Below are 16,877 nucleotides of genomic sequence, written 5' to 3'. Positions count from 1 at the left end.
AGGAGATATACAGAGCATGCACCACTTGGGCGAGACAGTCCGCAGGCAGGGGGGGTCTCATCCTGCATACCAGATGGGGCTGGTAAACAGCTGCCCTGGACACAGAATTGACCATGACGAAGCCACTCTCACAGTCGGAGCCTGGCCCCTGAGCCCTTGCGGCAGAGCATCCCAAGGACCCTCCTGCGTATCTCCTTGGTCTTGACACTGTAGATGACGGGGTTGAGGACTGGAGGGAGGAGGAAGTGCAGATAGGACAGCAGCAGGTAGACCTGGGGAGACGCCTTCCTCTTCTTCCCAAACCTGTGGATCATGGAGAGGCTCAGGAGCGGCGTGTAGAAGAGGAGAACGGCGCAGAGGTGGGAGACGCAGGTGTTGAGGGCCTTCAGGCGCTCCCTCCAGGTGGCGATGCTCAGCACAGTCCTCAGGATCAGGCCGTAGGAGAGCAGGATGAGGATGGAGTCCAGGCCCAGTGTGGAGAGGAGGACAAAGAGGCCGTAAGCGCTGTTGGGGCGAGTGTCCGAACAGGCCACCTTGAGGACGTCCGGGTGGACGCAGTAGGAGTGCGAGAGCACCTTGACCCCGCAGTACTTGAGCCTGCGCAGCATGAAGGGCAGAGGCAGGTGCAGGATCACGGCCCGGAGGACGATGGCCAGGCCCATCTTGGCGATGGTGGAGCTGGTCAGGACGGAGGCGTATCTCAGAGGGTTCCAGATGGCCACGAAGCGGTCAAAGGCCATGGCCAGCAGGATGGCGGACTCCGTGACCGAGAAGGTGTGGATGAAGAAGAGCTGGGCAAAGCAGGCCTCGGCCCTCACCGCCCCGGAGCGCAAGAGGAAAACGCTGAGCATGGAGGGCAGCGTGGAGGCCGAGAGCGCCAGGTCAGCCAGCGCCAGCATGGCCAGGAAGAGGTACATGGGGGCACAGAGACCCTGCCCTGCGCGGATGGCGGCCAGAATGGTGGAGTTGCCCACGAAGGAGACAAGGTACATGGCGCCCAGTGGGAGCATCAGCCAGCTGTGCGCAGAGCCCAGTCCAGGGATGTCCCTCAGGATGAAGATCTGCGGAGTCTCCTCGCCCTCCGTCCAGTTGGAGAGTGACATGGTGCCTCTCGTGTCACACCTGGGGATTCAGAGCAGAGGGAAAACATGGCGGAGCTGGAGAGGAAATCCTGCAGGATCAGGCCAGGGGTGCATCTAGACCTAGAATCATGGAAGTGGACAACTGGAGGGGATCTCACTGAGGCAGGAAGCACAGCTTAAGCATCTAAGACAGATGATTTATTATTATTATTATTATTATTATTATTATTATTATTATTTATAGCCGGTCCTCCCTGGCCGGAGCCGGGGCTCAGGGCGGCCAACACCAATAAAATCACAGTAAAAACATAACAGGGGAAAAAGAAAAATCAATTTAAAATATAGGTTAAAATGCAATTTAAAATGCAGCCTCATTTTAAAAGTGGCCAATAAATCAAGACCATGTTGTTGTTGTTGTTATTCAGTCGTTTAGTCGTGTCTGACTCTTCGTGACCCCCTGCACCAGAGCACGCCAGGCACTCCTCGCAGTTTGGTCAGACTCATGTTTGTAGCTTCGAGAACACTGTCCCACCATCTCGTCTTCTGTCGTCCCCTTCTCCTTGCGGCCTCCCTCTTTCCCAACATCAGGGTCTTTTCCAGGGAGTCTTCTCTTCTCATGAGGTGGCCAAAGTCTTGGAGCCTCAGCTTCAGGATCTGTCCTTCCAGTGAGCACTCAGGGCTGATTTCCTTCAGAATGGAGAGGTTTGATCTTCTTGCAGTCCATGGGACTCTCAAGAGTCTCCTCCAGCACCAGAATTCAAAAGCATCAATTCTTCGGCGATCAGCCTTCTTTATGGTCCAGCTCTCACTTCCATACATCACTACTGGGAAAACCATAGCTTTATCTATACGGACCTTTGTTGGCAAGGTGATGTCACAAGGGGAGGGAAACATAAGGGTCAGACCGAGTCCAAACCAAAGGCCAGGTGGAACAGCTCTGTCTTGCAGGCCCTGCGGAAAGATGTGAAGTCCCGCAGGGCCCTGGTCTCTTGTGGCAGAGCGTTCCAAGTCGTGGCCAGTGCTGAAAGGCCCTGGCCCTAGTTGAGACCAATCTAACCACCTTGCGGCTCGGGACCTCCAAGGTGCTGCCATTTGTGAATCTCAAGGTCCTCCGTGGGGCATACCAAGAGAGGCGGTCCCATAGGTACGAGGGTCCTAGGCCGCATAGGGATTTAAAGGTCAAAACCAGCACCTTAAACCTGACCCTGGACTCCACCAGGAGCCAGTGCAGCTGGTAAAGCACGGGATGAATGTGATCCCACGGCAAGGACCCCGTCAGGAGCCTCACCGCGGCATTCTGCACCCGCTGGCCATCCAACTTCTGCTTGAAAACCTCCCAGGAAGGAGAGCCCACCGTGCCTTCCACTGTCAAACAGCTCTTACTGTTAGAAAGTTTTGGTTTTTTTCCAAATGTTTAGTCAAAATCTCCATTCTTGTAACTGGATGCCATAGGTTCGAGTCCTGCCCTCCAGAGCGGGAGAAAGGAAGCTTGTCCCCTTCTGACAGCCCTTGAGATATTTGAAGGTGGCGATCAGATCTCCTTTTCCCAAGCACCCTCTTCTCCCAGGGGCCAGCTAGATGCCCCTCATGGGAAACGCGCAAGCAGGACTTGAGCAGAAGAGCAGCTCTCCCCTCCTCAGTTTCCCGCAACTGGGATTCAGAAGCATCTCTGCCTCCAGCTGTGCAGGCAGAGCAGAGCCATCCTGGCCAGGAGCCATCGATAACCCTCTCTTCCCCCTTGAATTTCTCCAATACCCTTTTAAAAACCATCCAATTCGGTGGCCATCATCACCTCCTGTGGGAGGGAGTTCCACCGTTTAACTCTGCGCTACATGAAGAACGACTTCCTTCTATCTCTCTCTCTCCTGAATCTTCCAATGTCCAGCTTCCCTGGATCTCCACAAGTTCCACCATTATGAAAACAAGAAATACAGAGACAGGATAAATGAGCTACTGACTTAACTCAGCAGGTTCATTAGGAAAGGAATTGGGGGTGGGATGGGGGACTGGCGCTATCACAATGCTATTTTGCAGAGCTATGGTGCAATCCCATTTGGGCTGCTTTGTACAGTTCTGGTCCCCTCCCCTCCAAAAGGAGTTGGAAAAGATGCTGTGCCCCTTGGTCTCCCACAATGCCCCTCTTCCCTCCGGCTAGCTTGGGTAACCTGGGGGGGAAAAAAGGACAGATCTGGTGAAGAGAGCACAGCAGAGGTTATATTTTCTGAGACTCCTCCGGAAAAACAATCTTTCCAAGGACCTGTTGATGGCATTTGACCATTGTACTGTGGAGAGGGTATTAACTTATGGTTTGTGTGTGTGGTTTGGCAGCTGCACGGCCAGGGAAAAAACAAGGCTGTCCAGGGTTGCAAAGACTGCGGAGAGAATAATTGGGTGCCCTCTTCCCACCTTGGATCAAATATACGCTTCCAAGTGCCATAAGAAAGCCGCAGAGATAGCGCAGGATAGTGCGCACCCCGGAAATGATCTCTTTCAGCTTCTGCCTTCTGGAAGAAGGTCCAGGGTTATAAAGACTAGGACTAGCCGCTGAGAAACAGTTTCTACACAAATGCAATTCTGGTTCTAAACGCAGCGTAAGGGGTCTCTATAGTACAGTGTATTTTAAAATGGGGTTTCAGAGTTTTTAGGGGGCTAACCAGGTTGGGATAGCTGGGATAGCAGGCTTGTTGGGTTCTGAATGTCTTATGTAGATTTTTCAATTTCGTTGTTCTGTATGGGACAATGACAATAAAGATATCATATTGTATCGTATCGTAGTGTGAACCCCCAGCGTTTCCCCAGCACGGAGCAAGCCAGTCTCTGTGCATCCAGCTCACACCCAACTCTCCAGCTATCATTCTCCTACCTGGCGACCAGGTGAGGCAGGTGAAGGAATACGCCACCCATGAGCCTGGGTTGTCCCATCAGGGGCGTAGGAAAGGGGGGGCAGGCTGCCCCAGGTGCCATAATGGAGCGGGGGTTGACAAATTATCAAGGAACAATTACTGCCCTACTAGGGCAGTTCATAAAAATCTTTTTTTAAAAAAAATAAATTCCTGCTCCAAACTTCTTATCTTACTGCACTAGGGATTATATAGCTACATATGAAATTTCATGCATATCAATTAATATATTGACCCTCCTCCACGAAAACAGCTGTTTCCTTGGCCGTTTTCCTATGTCGTGAAGGCTGAAATTTCAACAAAGCACATGCCTTTGCTAGACTCTTCTCGGGCACCTGCTAAAAGCATTCTTCTTTAGGCAAGCATAACTAGATGCTTAGGAAGTAATTTTAATCTTAATATTTTAGCTTTTGTGTGTTTTAAAGTAGGGTTGTTAATTTTTCTTGATTTTACTGCTGTGGTGGTTTTTTTGTTTGTTTTGTTTTGGTAAACCACTTTGCAGGTTTTTAAAAAATAAATGTTATTAAATAAATAAACAATAAATATAAAATAACGCAAGCCAAAACACAATCCATCCTGTAGATTTAAGTATCTGTTCATAGTCGCCTACTTGTTATCAGAGGCTCAGAATCCACATTCCTTTGTAAGAAAATATGAAATAACGTAAAACCATTTTTGCAGGGGGGGGGGGACGAAACCCCAATGGGGGGGTGACAAGAAGTTTTCCACACCAGGTACCACCTGACCTTCCTACACCTCTGTGTCCCATCCCTTAGTTGTAGCTGCCGCAACCAAGTTCCTTTTGGGATGCTGAGGAGGACATTTCGGTGGCCAGCAAAGGTCTTAGAAAGAGGGCTGCCATCTGCCTTACTGCAGGACAGATTTGAGGGTAATCCATAATACGTGGAACGAGTCTGCCCCTGCACCTTGATGGAGGTAGAAACTGTCTCTCATGCCTTGTTACGCTGCCGTTTCTACAGGGATATACGCTCTGTATTTATTATCCCTGCAAAAATATCTGAATGAATCCAAACGTCAATGTCTAAAATCCCTGGTAGAGGACAAGGATCCTGAGATCACGTTAAAGGTAGCCAAATTCTGTGTGATTGCAATAAAACTTAGGGAACAAGCAATACTATCATAATTATTAAGGCTTTATATGATAATTTTAGGTTATATGTTAGTGACCACGTTTTAATTTATATATTTTTTAACTGTTGCTATATCTGTTTTGTCCCTGTTATAAAGGTAAAGGGGCCCCTGACCATTAGGTCCAGTCGCGGCCGACTCTGGGGTTGCGGCGCTCATCTCGCTTTATTGGCCGAGGGAGCCGACGTACAGCTTCCGGTCATGTGGCCAGCAGGACTAAGCCACTTCTGGCAAACCAGAGCAGCGCACGGAAACGCCGTTTACCTTCCCGCCAGAGTGGTACCTATTTATCTACTTGCACTTGGATGTGCTTTCGAATTGCTAGGTTGGCAGGAGCAGAGACCGAGCAACGGGAGCTCACCCCGTCGCGGGGATTCAAACCGCTGACCTTCCGATCGGCAAGCCCTAGGCTCTATGGTTTAACCCACAGCACCACCCCCCGTCCCTAATAATAATAATAATAATAATAATAATAATAATAATATCTCATCCAATCCCCTGCAATGTAGGAATATGCAGTTGTCCCATACTGGGATCAAACTAGCAACCTTGGCATTATCAGCACCATGCTCTAACCAGCTGAGCTACCTAAGCTCAACTGTCCCTGTTATGTTGTTTGTTGTTTAGTCGTTTAGTCGTGTCCACCTCTTCGTGACCCCCTGGACCAGAGCACGCCAGGCACTTCTGTCTTCCACTGCCTCCCGCAGTTTGGTCAGACTCATGTTTGTAGCTTCGAGAACACCGTCCCTGTTATACCTAATTGCAAATGCATTCCTATCATGTTTTGTGACTTCCTTTAATATTGTATGTGGGCTGGAACTGGTCTGTGACCGAAATAATAAAATTCAATTCAATTCAACCATAAGAAGATAAGAAGAGCCTTGTGGGTCAGGCCCAATGGAGCCCATCTGCTGCAGCATTCTCTTCTCACAGTGGCCAACCAGATGGATACACTCAAGGAAGATCTGAGCATCCTCTGTCCTCCTGCAGTTTCAAACAACTGGCCTTTAGAAGCATCCCTGCCTCTGATGTGGAGGCAGAGCAGAGCCATCCTGGCCAAAAGCCAGAGCCAGAGCCAGTGCCTGGCGTGCTCTGGTCCAGGGGGTCACAAAGAGGCGGACACAACGAAACGACTAAACAACAACAACAAATGCTGCAGACCTCCATCAAGAGGGGAGTCACTCCAGACTCTTGGCCTCTTTTCTGAACCGTTTGAACCATACGCCAGTTAAAGGACGGCTTTGTTTTTTCTGAACCAAATCATCTGATGTTCAGCATCGGCTCTTTGCAAACCGGGCTCTTGTTTCCTTTGGCTGATCTGCTCCCAGCCTCCCTGGCTAGCCCCCTCACCCAGGTCACCCAGACAAAGCCCCAACATGCCCTCTCCTTTCCACCCCAGCATGTTCAGCGAGCAGCCTGTGTGACTTACTCAAATCCTTGCAAGAGGCTCCAGAGGAGTCTTGTGCCAGGAGGGGCCTCCTCAACTCCTGCCCCTTGCAGGGTTTATAAGCCGTTGCACCATCTCCCGAGTGGGAGCCTATAATGGGCCTGGGATTTGGAGGGGGGGCAGCTGGGCTCTTGAAGCTGAAGGGTTCAAGCTGCCTTTTCTGTCTGTAGCCTGAAGATGTATGTTGTTGTTATTCAGTCGTTTAGTCGTGTCCGACTCTTCGTGACCCCATGGACCAGAGCACGCCAGGCATTCCTGTCTTCCACTGCCTCCCGCAGTTTGGTCAAACTCATGTTTGTAGCTTCGAGAACACTGTCCCACCATCTCCTCCTCTGCCGTCCCCTTCTCCTTGTGCCCTCCATCTTTCCCAACATCAGGGTCTTTTCCAGGGAGTCTTCTCTTCTCATGAGGTGGCCAAAGTATTAGAGCCTCAGCTTCACAATCTGTCCTTCCAGTGAGCACTCAGGGCTGATTTCCTTAAGAATGGAGAGGTTTGATCTTCTTGCAGTCCATGGGACTCTCAAGAGTCTCCTCCAGCACCATAATTCAAAAGCATCAATTCTTCGGCGATCAGCCTTCTTTATGGTCCAGCTCTCACTTCCATACATCACTACTGGGAAAACCATAGCTTTTACTATACGGACCTTTGTTGGCAAGGTGATGTCTCTTTGTTGGCAAAGAAGATGTATAGGTGGTACTAAATACCCACCAAACTAGCAAAGATGTACAATTAATTAATTAATGATATATTCCTTAAAGATAGAAACAAAAATTATGGATTTAATCATGATAGATCAATACTGGAGACTGGGGTATTACAAGGTCGTACAAAGATGTTGTCTAAAGTATATGAATTTTTTTGTTGGAATGGCATACAAAAGATGAAGAAATTAAGGAGATCATGACTAAGTGGGCAATGGACCTAGGATATAATATCGAGTATGAGAAATGGACAAGACTATGGAATTTAGGAATAGAATTTACCACATCCATGACCTTAAAAGAGAATTTGTTAAAAATGATGTATAGGTGGTACTTAACACCCACCAAACTAGCAAAGATGTACAAAATGAAAAATAAGAACTGTTGGAAATGCACTGTAAAAGAGGGAAATTTTCTCCACATATGGTGGTTGTGTGACAAGGTGAAGACTTTTTGGGATAGTGTGTTGTTGTTTAGTCGTTTAGTCGTATCTGACTCTTCGTGACAAGGGATAATGTGTATAATGAGTTTTAAAAGATATTTAGGTGCACCTTTTATATAAAAAAACCCCCGCAGGCATTTTTGCTAGGAATGGTTGGAGAGAACATTAAAAAGGAAGATCAGAAATTCTTCCTGTATGCCACAACAGCAGGAAGACCGCTCCTTGCACCGAGGTGGAAACAACAGGATATTCCAACAACTGAAGAACGGCAACAGAGAGTATTGGAGTATGTGGAAATAGAAAGGCTAACTGGAAGAATCCAACAGCAGAACAATGAGAAATTCCAAAATGAATGGTCCAAATTTATGGTATACTTAGAGAAAACTGTACATAAATAAAGACACTCACAGGAATGATATAAAATTCCTAACGTTTATTGTAGAAATTTGGTTAGACCATAAGATGTTGAGGCATCTAATCATAAGCTTGCATTTTTATTAAAGCTTATATGTTTAATCAGGGCTTGTATTTTAAGAATGAGCTTTAAAATGTTCTGTTTCATGCCAGGCAGAAGACCAGTTGCCTAAAAACCTTGGCAAGATGTTTTACTCCTAGACAAGGGGCCCCCCTGATTTATAGCAGAAAACAATTCTCAAAGTCGTAAAAAGGGAATTACAGGCTGACAGCCAAGGTTACACTGACCCTACAAATTAAGGGTGGATAAATAGTAAAATGAGCCATATCTTCTTCCTAAGGTTAAGAAGGTCAAGAGCAGTGAAAAAGCATCTAGCTGGCAGAAAGAGAGCATTTTTGGAAGTCTTTTCTAAAGCTGTTTCTTTCTTAAACTAAGATCCTTTTAAGATTTCTTTTCCTTTTAAAAGGTTGTTTATGTATTAAATATATTAGTTTAAATATAATTATGCAAAGGATTTAAGAAATGCTAGATTCTTATTTCATATAGTTGTAAGAGTTGTAACTATCCTGAAATTAAGTCAGCCACCAGCCCCCCTTGCCAGACAGAAGACGCCAATCGAGCACTCCTGATATATGGTTGTCAGGCCTTTTGTTTAGAAACCTTCAAATGAAGGAGATCTCTCAATGTTGATGTGAACTCAAAATCCTTGACATATGCATAAGATAAAAATTCAAGATTAACCATCTGTTTTGGAAGGCAATAGGGCAAGGAGGGCAAGAGGTGAGCTGGTAATTAAGATTCCTTGTTGAGACACATGTAAGATATATTACTACTTATTTGTCATTTATAGATAGAAGAATATATAGCTTTTTGATTTCCATAAAAGGCAAGAGGAAATGGGTGTATCTTTTGTGATTGGTTCTAGCAAACAGCCAATAGGAATTTCAACCAGGCTGATTGGACAGAGGCAGCCACAGGAGGAGCAAGGGGGCTGGATTAAGGAAATATAAGTGCTGGCCAGAATGGCAAGAGGCCAGGCCAGAGCTTGGTAACCATATACCACTGTGCCTCATATTTATTTGTCTGACAAATAAATTATTATTTTAATTTCTCTATTGCTGCGTTGAATATTTCATTCCAGCTAAGCGTTAACCACAAGCAGGGTGCTACATTTTATGGTGCCTCTGTGACTCGGATAAGTGGTCTGCTGGAACGCAGCCCCTTCGCCCTACTGGGCAGGGTACAAGAGAGAGGACCTCTAAACTGCTTACCCAGCGCGCACTGGGAAATTTTTCCAGGGGAACGCAGAAGACTCGTCTGTCTGATACCCTGCTCACTGGCGGCGACGGACCGGGGGGAACCAGAGAAATAAACAGGGAACCAGCCAAGGGTAAGTGCACAAAGGGGTTTTGGCCCTCCAATTAACTGGGAGGAAGAGAAGTCTTGATCAAACTTCTGCGTCTCAGTAAAGGGGAACTGAGTACGCTAGGTGGCTGGGTACATCAGATGGTGATCTGGTGTAGGGAAAGGTTGGGAGGTAGAGTGTGGTGAAGTATCCAGCGCATTGTATGTGTGAGAAAGTACAGAGCAATTTGTAGCTGACCTGAGTGTGGAGTGAGTAGTACTTCGGTTCCCAGTGAGGCGACTCCATCTGGGCAAGGAATCTCACAAAGCGCGTGTCTGTGTGACTGAGTGGATACTTCACAGGGCCATACAATGGGAGTTGGGGGTTCAAAGGGGGGAAATACACCTCTTGAATGTATGTTAAATAATTTTAAGAAAGCCTTCTCAGGGGCATATGGAGTCAAAATGACGCCAGAACGCTTGAGAACGTTATGTGAATTAGAATGGCCAAAATAAAAATACTGGATGGCCATCTCAGGGAACCTTTGATATAAATTTAGTAAGCAAACTTTGGTCTAATATCACCAAAGAAACTGGAGGGTGCCCAGAACAATTTTCATATATAGATTCTTGGCTGAGCACATTAAATAAAAATCCTCCATGGATAAGGGAATGCAAAGTCAAATGATGCAAATTATTGGCTGTAAAAGCCGAAGCTAGGAAAGGAATCTTGCCAAATAAACTCAAACCCATTTTTGAGGGACCAGAGGAAGAGGTGCTTTCACCTCCACCCTATGCTCCACATCGAAGGGAGCCTAATCCAAACACTCCACCAGTTGTAACCCCAAGGCAAGAAACTGGAATGAATAATGGGGGTGGAGTCACAGAGCTTGATTCCTTGATAGATTATGATAAATATCTTCAGGAGGCATTGGAGTCCTATAATAAAGCCCAAGCAGAAGTGGTTATTCCACCTGTGACTCCTAATAGACCTCCATCTACAGTCTCCTTTAGTGGAACAACTGATTGCCTACCCCAAACCCCTGTACATCCAAGTCCTAGAGAAATATTACAGAAGTTACAGGGAGACCTTGATCGGTCAGCAAGCAATACAGCCAGGCGTATAAAGCTGCTAAAAGAACGCCTTGGGACAAATACCATCCCCTATGATTTGAGGCCCCTAGAGCAAAGTGAAGAGAAAGGTCACGTAGTAGCCCCTCTTAGAAGAGTATTTGATGCACTTGAGGAGCCTGTGCTGGTTAACGGGCAACCCGGACCACGGCCACCTCGAACTTCGACCCTGCAATATATTCCATTCACGACTACGGATCTGATGAATTGGAAAACACACACCCATCTTTCGCAGAAAAACCTCAGGCTATGATGGACTTGGTGACTTCAATAGTAAATACTCATAGTCCTACTTGGACAGATTGTCGCCAGCTCCTAAATACTCTTTTCACCACTGAGGAAAGGAGAGACATAATTGAAAAGGCACAGATATATTTGTGTGAGCAGGCCAGAGTGGGAAATATTTTTAATATTGATTGTCATCTTCAGGACAACTTTCCCTTGGAAGATCCTAATTGGGATCCAAACAATGCAATTCACCTGGCCAGACTTACCACCTACCGCCAGACACTTGTGCAAGGTATCCGCAGGGCATGCCAGAAGCCCACTAATATGTCTAAAGTCTCAGAAGGGTAGATGTGTTACCCATAACACTGTTTCGTGTTCGGTGTGCACCCACAAAAAGACTTAAGTTGTCACCTTTTGAGCTCCTGTATGGGAGGCCACCCTCCTTTGTTCAGGATATTCCAGCTGACCTCAAACAAATAGGAGACCATGTGACACAGGAACAAGTGCAGTCTCTCTCCCGTGTTTTTGTTTCTCTTAACAGGTGGGCCCTCGAGCGCACGCCGTGCAGCATTGCCGAGCCGATTCATCAGTTCCAGGCTGGCGATAGCGTATGGGTGAAAGAGTGGAAACGCGATCCACTTGCACCTAAGTGGCGTGGACCTTACACCGTCTTGCTCTCTACTCCAACAGCGGTGAAGGTAGCTGAGGTGACCCCCTAGATTCATCACTCTCGTTTGAAGAAGTCCGAAGGCAGTTGGACGTGCAAAGGTGACCCCTCTAATCCTTTAAAACTGACTCTCTCCAAAAACCCCTGTATCTAGCCCTACCGGGAACGGGCTAGGTCACGGGCAACATTAGACAACCGGCCTGCTGCAGCCACAACCTGGAAGCTGGCTGACCTGCGCACGCCTGAAGCTTGAGGAGCGTCTGAACCAGTGACTGTGAATGGGAAGATTCTCTTATACAATTGATTGACTGCCCCCTTGTGGAACAATTATAAGGGATATTACTCATTGGGGATCCTCGGGATATATGTTTTGGTCTTGGTGGTTCCCCATTTTTGTCACTGGGGGAATTATATTGGGGCTAATATTTATTTGCTATCACAATAAGGTAATCTTTTGTGGAAGGAATGCATATGCTAGACATCAACATGATTTTATTATTAATCCTGATCCCTTGGGAAGGGGAAGGGTCCTTGAATCTGACCAAATTTGCTAAATATGGATTCCGCCATGACCACAATATGTGGGTAGGCTTAGCTGAGATGGTAGCCAATGTTGCAAATAGGACTAATTGCCTTGTTTGCTCTCTTGGGCCAGATGATTCAGAGGGAGGTATGCCCTTATTACCGATACCATTAAATGCCATTGGTATGGTAAGCGAAATGCCACACCAAACAGAAGTACAGAATTTCCCCGGATGGAACTCAACTAAACCAATATGAGTTATACCTGTGCAAGGGGAATTCTGTGTGCATAAATCATCAGATGCAGCTGATCCTACCATGATAGGTTCTTCTCATTGCCACTATACTTGGGATTATATTAAGAATAGTCAAACCTGGGCAAACGGTACTACCTATCGAACTCGGAATACCTTGCCCTGTGCACCTCCTTTTATTCATGCATGGAAAATGGTATGGAACATAACTGTGACAGAAGAAGGCAATCTAACATACTGCACTGTGAATTCTGTACCCCTTTTGATATTTCGCCTTCTGCACTCCACGTACCAAAAACCTCAGACCCGATGGTTGTGGTGGATATGTGGAGAATGGGCATACAAGAAACTCCCTTCCAAATGGAGTGGGACTTGTTTCTTGGGATGGGTATTACCACCAATGTGGATTATGCCCACTAGTTCGGCCAAGCGTACACGAAGAAACGCTGACATTTCTCATATAGCAGGAGGAAGTACCCAAAGTTGGAGCGGTACTGATGATTGGCCACCAGAGCGCATTATAGCCTATTATGATCCTGCCTCCTGGAATCCTGGTGAGCTCATACAAGGGGCACGGGATCCTATTTATAATTTAAACAGAATAATTCGATTGCAAGCAGTAGTGGAACTTGTAACCAATGCAACGGCCCAGAGTTTGAGACTTATTGCACAACAGTTGGATGAAAGTAGAGCCGCCATTTTGCAGCTGAAAATGGGAATGGATTATGTACTTGCCAGGCAGGGAGGCCTATGTGGAGTCTTGAACTTGACAGGGAATGCCTGTTGCTTCAACATTTCTGATAATGGTGAGGCAATCCGTGTGTTGGCCACAAAGATGGAGAATATAGCACATGTCCCAGTACAAACATGGGAAGGATGGGATATGGGATGGCTCACCAATTGGTTACCTAATGTCGCAGGACTCAAAGGGATACTATTGTCTTGCTTGTTTTTCTTGACAGTAGTAATAATGGTTTTATGTATGGTGCCATGTATCATTTCATGTTTTAGAAGTACAATTAGCAAGATGATTTCAAATGAAACTCTACCTCATATCATGGCCCTATACAGAGCTTTACCTCAGGAATATGATGAAGGTCAAGCTATCAAGGACACTTGGGATGAAGGTCCTTGAGCTTGAAAGGGGGGAATGAGGCATCTAATCATAAGCTTGCATTTTTATTAAAGCTTATATGTTTAATCAGGGCTTGTATTTTAAGAATGAGCTTAAAAATGTTCTGTTTCATGCCAGGCAGAAGACCAGTTGCCTAAAAACCTTGGCAAGATGTTTTACTCCTAGACAAGGGGCCCCCCTGATTTATAGCAGAAAACAATTCTCAAAGTCGTAAAAAGGGAATTACAGGCTGACAGCCAAGGTTACACTGACCCTACAAATTAAGGGTGGATAAATAGTAAAATGAGCCATATCTTCTTCCTAAGGTTAAGAAGGTCAAGAGCAGTGAAAAAGCATCTAGCTGGCAGAAAGAGAGCATTTTTGGAAGTCTTTTCTAAAGCTGTTTCTTTCTTAAACTAAGATCCTTTTAAGATTTCTTTTCCTTTTAAAAGGTTGTTTATGTATTAAATATATTAGTTTAAATATAATTATGCAAAGGATTTAAGAAATGCTAGATTCTTATTTCATATAGTTGTAAGAGTTGTAACTATCCTGAAATTAAGTCAGCCACCAGCCCCCCTTGCCAGACAGAAGACGCCAATCGAGCACTCCTGATATATGGTTGTCAGGCCTTTTGTTTAGAAACCTTCAAATGAAGGAGATCTCTCAATGTTGATGTGAACTCAATCCTTGACATATGCATAAGATAAAAATTCAAGATTAACCATCTGTTTTGGAAGGCAATAGGGCAAGGAGGGCAAGAGGTGAGCTGGTAATTAAGATTCCTTGTTGAGACACATGTAAGATATATTACTACTTATTTGTCATTTATAGATAGAAGAATATATAGCTTTTTGATTTCCATAAAAGGCAAGAGGAAATGGGTGTATCTTTTGTGATTGGTTCTAGCAAACAGCCAATAGGAATTTCAACCAGGCTGATTGGACAGAGGCAGCCACAGGAGGAGCAAGGGGGCTGGATTAAGGAAATATAAGTGCTGGCCAGAATGGCAAGAGGCCAGGCCAGAGCTTGGTAACCATATACCACTGTGCCTCATATTTATTTGTCTGACAAATAAATTATTATTTTAATTTCTCTATTGCTGCGTTGAATATTTCATTCCAGCTAAGCGTTAACCACAAGCAGGGTGCTACAATGTAATGCTGTAATATAATAAGGATTGTATGTTTAAAGTGTAACACAAAGACTTATTAAGGAATTGTAGACATTTATAGAATGTATATATAGTAAACACGCTTAAGTAAGAATAATATAGAGAAGCCAGAAGAGGGGTGGAGGGAAGTTAATTCAGATAAGATATAGACCTCCTTCTTTGGAGGTCTTTAAGCAGAGGCTTGACAACCATATGTCAGGAGTGCTCTGATGGTGTTTCCTGCTTGGCAGGGGGTTGGACTCCATGGCCCTTGTGGTCTCTTCCAACTCTATGATTCTATGATTCTAGATTTTAAGGCGAATAATATTGTTAAACTGTATTGTGATTAATATATTTGAAAAAAAAATCAATAAAAATTATTGAGGAGAAAAAACCACAATCTGCCTTTTCTGGTTTGGAGAAAAGGCAAGAAGGAGTAACACACTAGAACTCCTGCGCAATGTTGGGAGATTGCGGACATAATAATAATAATAATAATAATAATAATAATAATTTATTATTTGTACCCCGCCCTGTTGGAATTCAGGCTCGGTCAGAGGTATGTGCCTATCTCTCCAGGCACCGGCTGAATTCTTTTGACCTCCCTCCGGCGACTCCCGGCAGGAAAAACACACGAGGTCCGTTCCGGCGATTTTCCTCAGGCTGTGAGAAAAACACACCAACTGCTTCTCCTCCTCCCTGCTCCCTGCATATCCCCAGGGAGGGGAATCAGACTCAGACAGAAATGTATCTTACATGCTTTTATTCCTGTCTTTAGCAGTCATACAGTGAAAGATGTCCGCTCTCTTCAACAAACAGAGAGAAACTCCAAACTCCACCCATGTACATCCTGTACAGGTCATATGACACACACTGAGCTCACATCCTGTGCTCAATAAGGAGAATGGACTGCCCCTTTGTTTCCATGGCAACAGTCACATACATCCTGTCTGGCTTTGCAGCCACAAGCAGCTGACTGAGCTGCTGGAGCCTTTGCTTGCTGCAGCCTTGCTGCTTTAGAATAACATACTCCCCCTAAAGTATCAATGCGTGCTGCGAGCAAAGCGTCATCCAGAGAAGAAAACAAACAGTTGTTATCCTTATAACACTCCCCTGTTGTTTCAGTTCCACCCTTGGAACTACACGCCACTGGTTTTACCAATGTACCTCTCTGGTTGTGTGACTTCCAAGGAATGAGTGCTTCTGCATTACCTTGGTTAGCAACTCTCTGTTGTGCCTTTGTCTCTGACTCAGACACAGCTTCAATTTGACCTTGGTCGTTTACAACAGCAACACATGCAATAGCTTGGTTGGCAAACTCTTTTGAATACCTCTTGGGTGGTACACCCTTCGTTGCTCTCTCAGACCTACGTAAGAGGTGCTGCTCTCCCTTGCTTTCTGGTTCAGCCTCTGAACTCTCTGGAGAACCAGTACTAAGCTTAATTAGTGGTTCATCCTCCTCTTCTGAGGGTCTAGTCATTATGTGAGATTTCCTCTCAATGACTGTGACAACTGAGCTGTCTGAGCTATCGCTGTCATCATCAGTACTACTGAACTCAATAAGATCAAACTCATCATCATCATCAGAATCATCATCATCACCTGTGGGAAATGTGTGAACAATCACTCGCTCCTGTTCAGGAGCACTCTCTAGAAATTTTGTGAGAATCACCTTACCAGATTCAGACAAAATTACTCTGTAGAGACCCTTTTCATAACCCACAAAAATGCCTCTGGCATTCTTTACTCCACCTGGAGCTTCTGTCCTCACATGAGACCCAAAAACCTTGAAATGGGCAACAGAAGGTTTTCTGTGGAACAGTTTCTCAAAAGGAGAACATCCCAAGTCTTTTGAAACCTTTCTCAACCACGTGTAACAAAAAGACATTAGTGACTCAGCCCAGTACTCATGTGGCAGATGTGAACTAAGCAATTGCCCTTCCATTCCCTTTTGCAATTCTTTGTTCACCCTAACACAGAAACATCTGTTCCAAGCTTCTTCGGAAGCTGCAATTTTGTGTCTTATCCCTTTCTTCTTCAGGAACCTCTGGAAATCCTGTAAGAGAAAAATTGGCTTCTCATCTGTGCAAAGACAATCTATGTCAGCATCATGCATATTTTTAACTTTGTCACAAAACTCTTTAAACCTTTCTAAGGCCTCTTTCGGTCTCTCCAAAAGATAAATCCAGACAAAACCTGTGAAAGAATCAACACATATTAGGTAATACTTTGCATCGCCTCTAGATGGTGCTAAAGGACCAATCACATCAGCATACACCCGCTGAAATGCCCTGTCGACCCTTGAGGTGACCTGCTTGGCGTTCTTC

General features: G+C 45.5%; 1 protein-coding gene and 1 long non-coding RNA gene across 2 annotated transcripts; one reads left to right on the top strand and one right to left on the bottom strand.

The window, feature by feature from the left end:
- Window positions 1–128: 128 nt before the first annotated feature.
- LOC307213925 (olfactory receptor 51G2-like) lies at window positions 129–1,103 on the bottom strand (the record flags this gene model as incomplete). The annotated part of the gene is made up of 1 exon (XM_079972156.1): window positions 129–1,103. One exon carries the CDS (start codon window positions 1,101–1,103, stop codon window positions 129–131), a length of 975 nt encoding a protein of 324 aa, XP_079828282.1.
- An 8,072-nt stretch (window positions 1,104–9,175) lies between these two features.
- Window positions 9,176–12,499, top strand: LOC307215213. The gene is made up of 2 exons (XR_013838389.1): window positions 9,176–9,527; window positions 11,382–12,499. It is a non-coding gene; the product is annotated as an uncharacterized lncRNA (long non-coding RNA).
- Window positions 12,500–16,877: the final 4,378 nt, after the last annotated feature.

Source organism: Podarcis cretensis, assembly GCF_951804945.1.
Source record: "Podarcis cretensis genome assembly, chromosome: 4".
NCBI lineage: Eukaryota > Metazoa > Chordata > Lepidosauria > Squamata > Lacertidae > Podarcis > Podarcis cretensis.
This window is presented reverse-complemented; position numbering and strand designations above follow the sequence as displayed.